At 53.9% G+C, this 10486-nt stretch overlaps 1 protein-coding gene across 7 annotated transcripts in view; it reads right to left on the reverse strand.

The window, feature by feature from the left end:
* Positions 1–8606, reverse strand: part of ephb2.S (EPH receptor B2 S homeolog) — a 68026-nt gene extending 59420 nt beyond the window's left edge. For 4 of the 7 annotated variants that reach the window (XM_041571831.1, XM_041571829.1, XM_041571830.1 and 1 more), the window contains exon 1: positions 8239–8606. In XM_041571831.1, the coding sequence (XP_041427765.1) occupies positions 8239–8311 (73 nt within the window). In that variant the 5' untranslated portion in view covers positions 8312–8606. The remainder of the gene's footprint in view (positions 1–8238) is intronic. The other 3 variants (XM_041571832.1, XM_018227178.2, XM_041571833.1) reach the window with 2 other exon arrangements.
* Between the last annotated feature and the right edge of the window lie 1880 nt (positions 8607–10486).

Here is a 10486-nt window from a genome sequence, read left to right on the forward strand (position 1 = left end):
CCATATTGTCTCTCTCATGTAATCACCGTATCTACTCAACCTTCCCATATTGTCTCTCTCATGTAACCACCGTATCTACTCTACCTTCCCATATTGTCTCTCTCATGTAATCACCGTATCTACTCAACCTTCCCATATTGTCTCTCTCGTGTAACCACCGTATCTACTCTACCTTCCCATATTGTCTCTCTCATGTAACCACCGTATCTACTCTACCTTCCCATATTGTCTCTCTCATGTAACCACCACTGTCTCTACTCAAACTTCCCATATTGTCTTTCTCATGTAAGCACTGTATCTGCCATGACATTATTGTATCTGCTCCCCTTCACCTCTCAGCATCTCATACCCTTCCCCTTCTTGATGACAAGGTTCTTTTAATACATTTGCCTGTCTCTTGAAGTCACTGCAGCAGTCTGTCAGGAACACTCAATCTTCTCTACAAACCTTTTAATGCCCTGAGGTCCTTGTCTATGGTTATACAACAGTCTGGTGTCTCCAAAGCCAACGTGGCATAATGAGAGCTCCTACCCAACCGACATATTTTCCAGCTCTTCCCACAGATCATGTTCTACCACAGGTCCCTCTTATCCACCAGGATTGTTTTCCAAAGAGACGAGGAGGCTCCATATTTGCAGTAATTGCCATATTCCAGCCTCTTGATGGGCTTGGAGAATTGGCAGGGGGGATCAACATGAAGGCCAATAAGGGTGAAATTGTGGGAGAAGGCCTATTTGCTTACATAGATTCCCCTGAATATCCACTGTTGAGGTCCGTTATGGAGAGTGTGGGGTGGTAAACTACTTACTACCCCAGATAGTCTTGCAACTCCCTTGGGGGAGGGGGTTAAACAAAAACTGCAAAAATTGGACGTCCAATGGGCCCTGAAAAAAACCCAACAAAGGCTGCTCTAAATCTTTTCACCCCCAGTTCTGGTAAACAAGGAGAATATCTGCCTGCCTTCAGTGTTTAAAGTATCTGTCAGGTCAGATTTTGTAGGGCGGATGGAGTTCAGCATCGAAGGAAATTCCTTCCAGAAGATTTAAACCTGAATGTTGTACCTGTCAGTTCTCCCTATTCACAGTAAATGCCCTATTGCCCCCTGTGTGGGACCCTGCTTCACCCTCAAGTCAGGAATTTGCCTCCACCAGTCTGCCAATGATTAAAGGAGAACTAAAGCTTAACAAAGGATTTGTCTAGACACGTTGCACCTTAGGGCCCCTAGTCCTTTAGCAGTAAAAATCGATGGCAAAGATGCCCCCTGTAGCCCCCCAGTAACACATGCTTTGTGCCTTTCATCACACTGTACATACAGTACATATAGTATAGAAACAATATAACATACACAATATCCAGTATAGATAAAATATTACAGAACAATAAAAGAATGATTAGTAAGGAAGCCAGAGTCACTTTACATGGCGGCATAGAAATCAGTGCAGTCTGCACCAAAAATGATTAAAGGGCAAGTGAACCAAAAAGCTGTTGCTCTGACTCTTAAAACAATGTAGCAAGCCCCTCACAAGCCATTCCACAAAGTGGCCTCTTATTACCCCAGGAGAGTTTTGGGAAGGTTGGACAGTTTTGGGAAGGTTGGACAGTGTGTGGCTCAGCCCTGCACACTCGGAGCCAGATCAGTACAAATGGGCCCACGTGTCATAAAACAGGTCTGACCAGTTGCTGCCGGGAGTGGTGGCCCAACAGCATAAGCTCCACCCCCAACTCATGTCAAGGGGGCTACAGTCAGCAGGGCAAGTTCTTTCCAATAAGATCAGTCATTATGGGAGTAGGGATTATATCTCCATGGGAACAATCTATGTGACAGAGAATATTCCCAACATGGGCATATCCAGAATATTCCTACTGTGCACAGGACCCCCAAAATCTATCCCACCACAAACACTGGCAATATGAGAGCAAACAGGAAGGGAAGCGGGAAGGGGCAGGAGGGATGGGAAGCGGCAGGAAGAATGGAAAGTGGGAAGAGACAGGAGAGATGGGAAGGGGTAGAAGGAATGGGAACAGGAAGGGACAGGAGGAATGGGAAGTGGCAGGAGGAATGGGAAGGGGCAGGAGAAATGGGAAGGGGTAGAAGGAATGGGAATGGGAAGGGACAGGAGGAATGGGAAGCGGGAAAGGGTCAGGAAGAATGGGAAGTGGCAGGAGGAATGGGAAGGAGAAATGGGAAGGGGTAGAAGGAATGGGAATGGGAAGGGACAGGAGGAATGGGAAGCGGGAAAGGGTCAGGAAGAATGGGAAGTGGCAGGAGGAATGGGAAGGAGAAATGGGAAGGGGTAGAAGGAATGGGAATGGGAAGGGACAGGAGGAATGGGAAGCAGGAAAGGGTCAGGAGGAATGGGAAGCGGGAAAGGGTCAGGAAGAATGGGAAGTGGCAGGAGGAATGGGAAGGAGAAATGGGAAGGGGTAGAAGGAATGGGAATGGGAAGGGACAGGAGGAATGGGAAGCAGGAAAGGGTCAGGAGGAATGGGAAGTTGCAGGAGGAATGGGAGGGGGTAGAAGGAATGGGAAAAAGAAATGATTGACTGGCAGGTTGTGATACCAGAATGTTCCAGTGTAGAAAGGATTGGGCTGGGGGCTACATGCATTGAATACTCCTCTTTCTGTGTCAGTGAATAGGGGGCCAGGGAACAAAGGAGGATTTAGGATTCCTGAACCTGCCAGATCTCTGATATCAGCACCACAGAGACAATTGGGGGATCAGCGTCCCCAGTGCAGGAAAATCCCGTGACCTCATCCGGGATCACAGAATCGCTGACTGGCACAATCCCACTCCGCTGCCTCCCACCCAAACTCTACAGCTCTGGGACCTTCTGAGGGTGCCCAGCATGTAGGTTCCATACCCCTGCCCAGTACTGCCCACACTGCAGTGCCAGCCTGAGTCTCTTAAATGCTTCACCAGCCAGACCCCCTGCCCAGTATCTCTCCTGACTCCTCTTTACACTATAGACAGTGAGCAGTTACTTGTGAGTAGTGATGGAATGTGCCAAGGACCCAGGTACCATCCACTGAAGAACCCAGAATTCAGCTATTGTGGCAAATCCAGGAAAGAGATACAAATGAGAAACTCACATTAGGTGCCATGTGCAGGCAATCCCTGTGCCAGGACTCAGAGGTGGGTATAAGGGTATCACTAGCTGAACCCTTTCTGCTGGTCGGCGCAGGATTCATCTGCGAGTAAATAAAGAGCGACTCCTGTGCTCACGACCCCCATTGCACTTCCAGTGTGTCCAGGACCCCCCCCACCCCAAACGGAGATCAATGTGTTTGTGGTTCCTGAGATCTGACACATTCCAGGCACTTCATAGGTTAAGTTATTAGACTGCTCTATAATCACTGCACTAACGGCAACCTCTGCCCTCATACACTGCCCCTATCCCCAGGCACTGGCACACTCTGCCCTCATACACTGCCCCTATCCCCAGGCACTGGCACACTCTGCCCTCATATACTGCCCCTATCCCCAGACACTGGCACACTCTGCCCTCATACACTGCCCCTATACCCAGAGACTGGCACACTCTGCCCTCATACACTGCCCCTATCCCCAGAGACTGGCACACTCTGCCCTCATACACTGCCCCTATCCCCAGGCACTGGCACACTCAGCCCTCACACAGTCAGCCCATGTGGCAGCATCAGACTGAGCCACACACACAGCCACATGTTATGTTTTGGGCATTTTCTGTTCTTGCTGTTAGTGGCATTGAGATTGGGCACAGCGGGTACCATTAGTCTCTTGCATAGAAACTAACCCCCACCCTTCCCTTACTCCTGACACCCCACATTCCTACGAGAGCAGGGGGGGGTTGCATGTCAATGATTGTACAGGAGCTGCCCATTCCCAGGCAAATCTCCCACCCTGAAGCAGTTAAAGGTTAACTAAAGGTTAACTAAGTGTTGCCTGGGAGTGGCCCTGTGGCCCGTGGCTTCTCAATCTCAGACTAACAGTCATGAAATGGCCAATTAATACGACTCCGCCACTCACACACCTTTCAGCCTGACCTTGGGCTATTGAGTGCCCAGCTGGGGAAAGAGAGGCTAATGGCTACCCACACCGGAGTTAATCAGCCATTAGGCAACTGCCCTGACCACTGGGGCTACTGTGAGTGTGGCTCTGATCAATGTACAGCCGTGGGGGGGGTAAATGAAAAGCCCAAGATAACCCGCTCACTTGCCTGGGGACCCACACCTGCACCATCAGCGGCATTAATACTGATTCTGCACAAAGCTGCTCCTGCTCTCCTACTGTAAGGCTACTGTAACTCCCAGCATTACTCATAGAAGTACCAGCACAAAGGGAAGCTGCTCCTGCTCTCCTACTGTAAGGCTACTGTATCTCTCAGTGGGCTGAGGAGCTGAGGAGCCCCATACAGAAGGCAAGTAGCAGAAGAGGGCATGTCACTGGGGCCAACAAAAGTTTAGAGATCCCGGGTGACCCCTTTCCCCAGTAGCAACCAAGAAACATTCTCTGTTGCTCAGGGACTCCTGTTGTCTGACCTTGTCCCTTTCCTGTGCGATGGGTAATTCACTGCCACAGTCTGGTAGGGCATGCTGGGATTTGTAGTGTAACAACATGTAGTGGCTGAGCAGTGGCCCTAACAGCCTTATATGGTGGGAGTATCACAGGGAACCCAGCCTGTCCTTTATTAACTGCTTGCCCCTAAATAGGGGGGCAGTATTTCAGAGTTCTGGGTGCGGGGGCACACTATACAACTCAGGTACCCCCCTACAAACACAACCTGCTCCCTAATACCAAGAGAATTCCCAGAGCATTTATGTTCACGACAGTTTGAGAGGAATGAGCCGTGTGTTTGGGAGCAGAAGGGATCGGGGAGCAGAAGGGATCGGGGAGCACAAGGGATCGGGGAGCACAAGGGATCGGGGAGCACAAGGGATCAGGAAACAGAAGGGATCGGGGAGCACAAGGGATCGGGGAGCACAAGGGATCGGGGAACAGTTGGGATGTGACTGGCGTCTCGTGCCGACACAAAGTGCCAAATAAACAGTCGGGAAATCCGAGAAATGTGCGGGGGGGGGGTCTTGTTGTCTCTCATTCTGCACAGCAGACACTCTAACCCCCCAGATCTGCACCCCCAATTTAACCTTCTCTACAGTCTCAGGGGCAGAACTTTTTTACAGTCAAATCTCAGCTGTTCCATCAACCCGTCCCCAAAATGTTTCCCCCCAGATTCAGGTGCCACAGACTGGAGCCTCCAATGTGCAGCGACAGGAATACAAGTGGTGCAGAGGGGGGAACCAGCAGTGCACTCACATTTACTGCACATTGACCCCATTCCACTCCACACGTGCGGCCAGGGGGCCCCCAGGCTAAGTGGGGGGGTCTGACATATGGAACCAGGGTAAAGGGGCCCAAACTACAAACGCGACACCCCCTGAGACTTGAGTGATGTGTCTATTAAATCCAGCAGACTAACTGCCCCACAGCATCATCCGTTACCTCTCCTGACTGCTGCCATGGAAACAGCTGGAGGGCCACAACATGTCTCACCTCCGATACAATATGTCCCCCCCCATAATCCCGGACACGTATGTGAGAGAGGCACACGCAGGACATGTGGATTGGCACAGAGGGACACGCGTGTAACACTGATAGAACATCATGAGTTTGTTCCGCTTCATTCCATGCTTGGTTAACTTGCCCTTTGTCTGCCAACAACTCCCCGCAGCCTGTAACACAGCAGTTGTCTGTAGCATGCGGGGGGCTGGGGGGGGTAAATGACAAACACACAGACATACAATCCAGTCATATTTGCAGGGGGGCATATTATTGGGGCATATTTGGAAAATCCCATTGGTCACACAGTGATTGGGGCTTATGGACATCAGACGACGTCAAGCTGAAATCTCAACATGATCCCCCCCCCCAGGTCAATGGATTCTTCTAAATGTAATGGCGCCCGTGGGGGGGGGAGCAGCGGATTCAGCATTTGGTGCCACCAGAGAAAGAGATGCCCAGCCCCTAATACTCAGCAGCAGCCCCAGATGCAGCACAATGTACCAGCCACGGGCTCTGCTTATTGGCTCACAGTGTTGCTCCCTACAGGGGCCACAGGGGCCACTCAGCTTCAGTGACACAAATGTGACTGGATCCCATCTGAGCAGCAGTGAGTGTGTGTGAGGCAAGGAAAGCGTTAAACTGGACACACACAGGGCTCAGCTCACAATGATTCCTCTCACACTCACACTGTCACTCACACTCACACTGACACTGATTCCTCTCACACTCACACTGTCACTCACACTCACACTGATTCCTCTCACACTCACACTGTCACTCACACTGTCACTCACACTCACACTGATTCCTCTCATACTGTCACTCACACTGTCACTCACACTGTCACTCACACTCACACTGACACTGATTCCTCTCACACTCACACTGTCACTCACACTCACACTGATTCCTCTCACACTCACACTGTCACTCACACTCACACTGATTCCTCTCACACTGTCACTCACACTGTCACTTACACTGATTCCTCTCACACTGTCACTCACACTGTCACTTACACTGATTCCTCTCACACTGTCACTCACACTGTCACTCACATTGTCACTCACACCCCAGGTGCCCAAGCTATTGGCCTTTGCACGGAGCCAGTATCACCCCCCTGCCCTATGACCCCCCAAGGTTTGATGCATTTGCCCCATTGGCAGACAAAGTGTGAGGGGCTGGGGGTGCAGTGAGCCGATGGTATTGGGGGGCTTCGGTGTGTAACTGAATAAAGGGAGGCCACACACTCCATCCCCCCCCATTAATGGAGCCACGTACACCGAGAGAATAAAGGGGAAAAAAACCTTCTCTAATTAAAACCACCCGCTGCCCCCCGTCCCCGCGCAGGGTCTTGGCTGTGTTTCCAGCAACATAAAGAGAGACTGGTGCCAAAATGTGTAAATATCCCGAGTCTGACTCACCCCCCCCACATTCCCCCCAATAATAGAGCTCGGGTATGGGGGAGCTGCAGTTATTGCCGTTAGTATGTGACACAGAGTCGCACAACAGGGAGACAAAGCAACACACACACAATTACACTCAGCGACAACAAGGGGCCCCCAGCACGGTGCCACACAGCCCCCCCCAACAACAATGAACACAATATGGAGGGGCCATAGCAGAGCCAACTCCCTGTACAGTTGGGGGCTGGAAGAGCCCAAGTGCCCCCAGTTCCCAGTGCAACAAACAATGGATCCAGGCCCCCCCATACTAGCAGCTCCGAGCACCGACAGGGGGAGACCCCCACATTCTGTCCAGATCCAATGGGGGAGCCCATTATTAGCGGGGGGGCTTCTGCCTTTTTGTTATTTAGGGAGGGACAATAAAGTCAGAAATGCCACTGTGCCCCCCCCACACTGCCAACATTATCTGTCCCACAGGGGGGTCTTTATCTGATCATTTGTAACACTGGGGCATTTGGGACCCCAAACCTTTCAGGATATCCCTGCGCCCCCCAATATCACTTCTCGACTTATCCAAGTGACCTGTATGGGCCCCCCTACCCCTTCCCTCGCTGCCACCCCAGGGACCCCCGACATCCAAACTCACTGTCCTGCCCCCCCAGGATTAGAGCCCCCACCTCCTGCCACATTCACTGCCCCCTGGTACCAGATACACCCACAGACTCCTGACACCCCATTAGTTGTGGCCCCTGATATCAGCTGTAAGTACTTACCCCTCCCCCACTAGCACAAAGTAACTCTGTTCCCCTTTTTTCTCTCCCCCCCCCGCGGATACTGTTTCTTATAACTTACACCCCCCAAACTCCCACCCCCACTACCCCCAACATAAACCACTGAGTGTCATGAACCCTAAATTATAGCTGAACCCCCAAACCAATGTATCACACTGATATGTGACATAACAATGATATAGAACACTGGGACCTCCAACAAGACTCTGCCCCCACACATGTCCCCCCAGTATAATGTCCCCCCCAGTGTAATTTCCCCCAATGTAATGTCCCCCCAGTGTAATGTCCCCCCCAGTGTAATCCCCCAGGTGATAGAATGTTGGGCACAGAGCCACACTAATTGCCCCCAGTAATACAATAGACCCCAATCCTGCCCCAAAACTAAAGGTCAGTGTAATGAACCCCAACATTTTACTGTACAAAGAAGTGTCCCCCAATATTGACTGCTCAATGTCCCCCCGGAGCCCCCAGTATCAGACAAGTAACAGGGGGAGCACTGACCTTCCAGAGCCCGGGTGAGGGGCGAGAGGAGCAGGAGGAGCAGCGGGAGGAGCAGGAGGGATCCCCGGGCCATAGTCACAGTCGCTACAGACAATCCATGGGGCACGATCCGGTGCCGGAGCAGCAGCCGAGTGATCCCGAGAGCGAGCGAAGCGCAGCCCAGACTGGGGAGAAACCAACTGCCCCGCAGCGTGGGGGTCCGCCGGGACAGCTCGTGTCTGTATCGGGTCGGGAAGCTCCGTGCGGCCCCGGGACCTGCTCCTACTGCCCCCGGAGATGTTATCGGATAAGAACCTGGGGACTCAGAAGGAAAGAGGTGAGGAGAAGCCGGATTTCCCCGCTACAGACCGTTTGACTTCCCCCTTCCCCAGAAATGGTTTGTCCCGACCTGTCTGTCAGGAACAGAGACCAGAGCAGCACAATGTTCCCCCCTTGATAGGGGGGGGGGCACAAAATACTGGGGGGTCACTGAGGGACTGAGGGGGGGGGCAGCTACAAACACTGTAGGGAAGGGACACAGGGGCATCAGGAAGGACATGGGGGGAGAATGGGAAAAGGTGGGGGGAGATGAGAGAGACTGAGAGACAATGGGAACATGGGGGAAAGAACTGAGGCTCTGACTAAACGAGCACATACTGGGGGGGCATGGGGGGATGAGAGACACTGGGGCAGGGACTGATGGGAATGTGATAGGGACCTTAGATTGTAAGCTCACTGGGACAGGGACTGATGGGAATGTGATAGGGACCTTAGATGTAAGCTCACTGGGACAGGGACTGATGGGAATGTGAAGGACCTTAGATTGTAAGCTCACTGGGACAGGGACTGATGGGGAGATGTGATAGGGACCTTAGATTGTAAGCTCACTGGGGCAGGGACTGATGGGAATGTGATGGGGACCTTAAGATTGTAAGCTCACTGGGGGCAGAGACTGATGGGAATGTGATGGGGACCTTAGATTGTAAGCTCACTGGGGCAGAGACTGATGGGAATGTGATGGGGACCTTAGATTGTAAGCTCACTGGGACAGGGACTGATGGATGGATAGGGACCTTAGATTGTAAGATCACTGGGCAGGGACTTGATGGAATGTGAGGGATCTAGATTGTAACTCACTGGGGGCAAAGACTGATGGGAATGTGATAGGGACCTTAGATTGTAAGCTCACTGGGCAGAGACTGATGGGAATGTAGATGGGGACCTTAGATTGTAAACTCACTGGGCAGGGACTGATGGGAATGTGATAGGACTTAGATTGTAAGCTCACAGGGACAGGGGACTGATGGGAATGTGATAGGGACCTTAGATTGTAAGCTCACTGGAGGCAGGACTGATGGAATGTGATATGGACCCGCACCCACCCCCCCCCCGCCCCCCCCCCCCCCCTCCTCCCCCCCCCCCCCTCGCCCCCCCCCCCCGCCCCTCCCCCCCCGCCTGGCCCTCCCACGCCCCCCCCCCCCCTCCCCGCCCCCCGCTCCCCCCCACCCCCCCCCCCCCCCCCCCCCTTCCCCCCCACCCGCCCTCCGCCCCCCCCCTCCCCCCCCCCCCCCCCCCCCCCCGCCCCCCACGCCCCCCCCCGCCCCCCCACTCCCCCCCCCCCCCCCCCGCCCGCCCCCCCCCCCCCCCCCCCCCCCCCCCCCCCCCGCCCCCGCACCCCCCCCCCCTCCCCCCCCCCCCCCCCCCCCCCCCTCTCACCCCCCCCCCCCCCCCCCCCCCCCCGCTCCCCACCCCCCTCCCCCCCCCCCCCCTCCCCCATCCTCCCCATCCCCCTCGCCCCCCCCGCCCCCCTCCCCCCCCGCCCCCCCACCCCCCCCGCCCCCCCCCCCCCCCCCGCCCCCCGTCCCCCGCCCCCCCCCCCCCCCCCCCCCCCCCCCCCCGCCCCCCCACCTCCCCTCCCCCCCTCCCACCCCCCCACCCCCCCCCCCCCCCCCCCCCCTCCCACCCCCCCCCGTTAGATTGTAAGCCACTGGGACAGGGACTGAGGGAATGTGAGGGATCTTAGATTGTTAAAACTCATTGGGGGGCAAAGACTGATGGAATGTGTTAGGTGACCTTAGTTGTAAAGCTCTAACTGGGACAAGGGAACTGGATGGAATGTGATAAAGACCTTAGATTGTAAGCTCACTGGGACAGGGACTGATGGGAATGTGAGGGATCTTAGATTGTAAGATCACTGGGGCAAAGACTGATCTTAATGTGATAGGGACCTTAGATTGTAAGCTCACTGGGGCAGAGACTGATGGGAATG

The sequence above is a fragment of the Xenopus laevis genome, chromosome 7S (assembly GCF_017654675.1).
Source record: "Xenopus laevis strain J_2021 chromosome 7S, Xenopus_laevis_v10.1, whole genome shotgun sequence".
Taxonomy (NCBI): Eukaryota; Metazoa; Chordata; class Amphibia; order Anura; family Pipidae; genus Xenopus; species Xenopus laevis.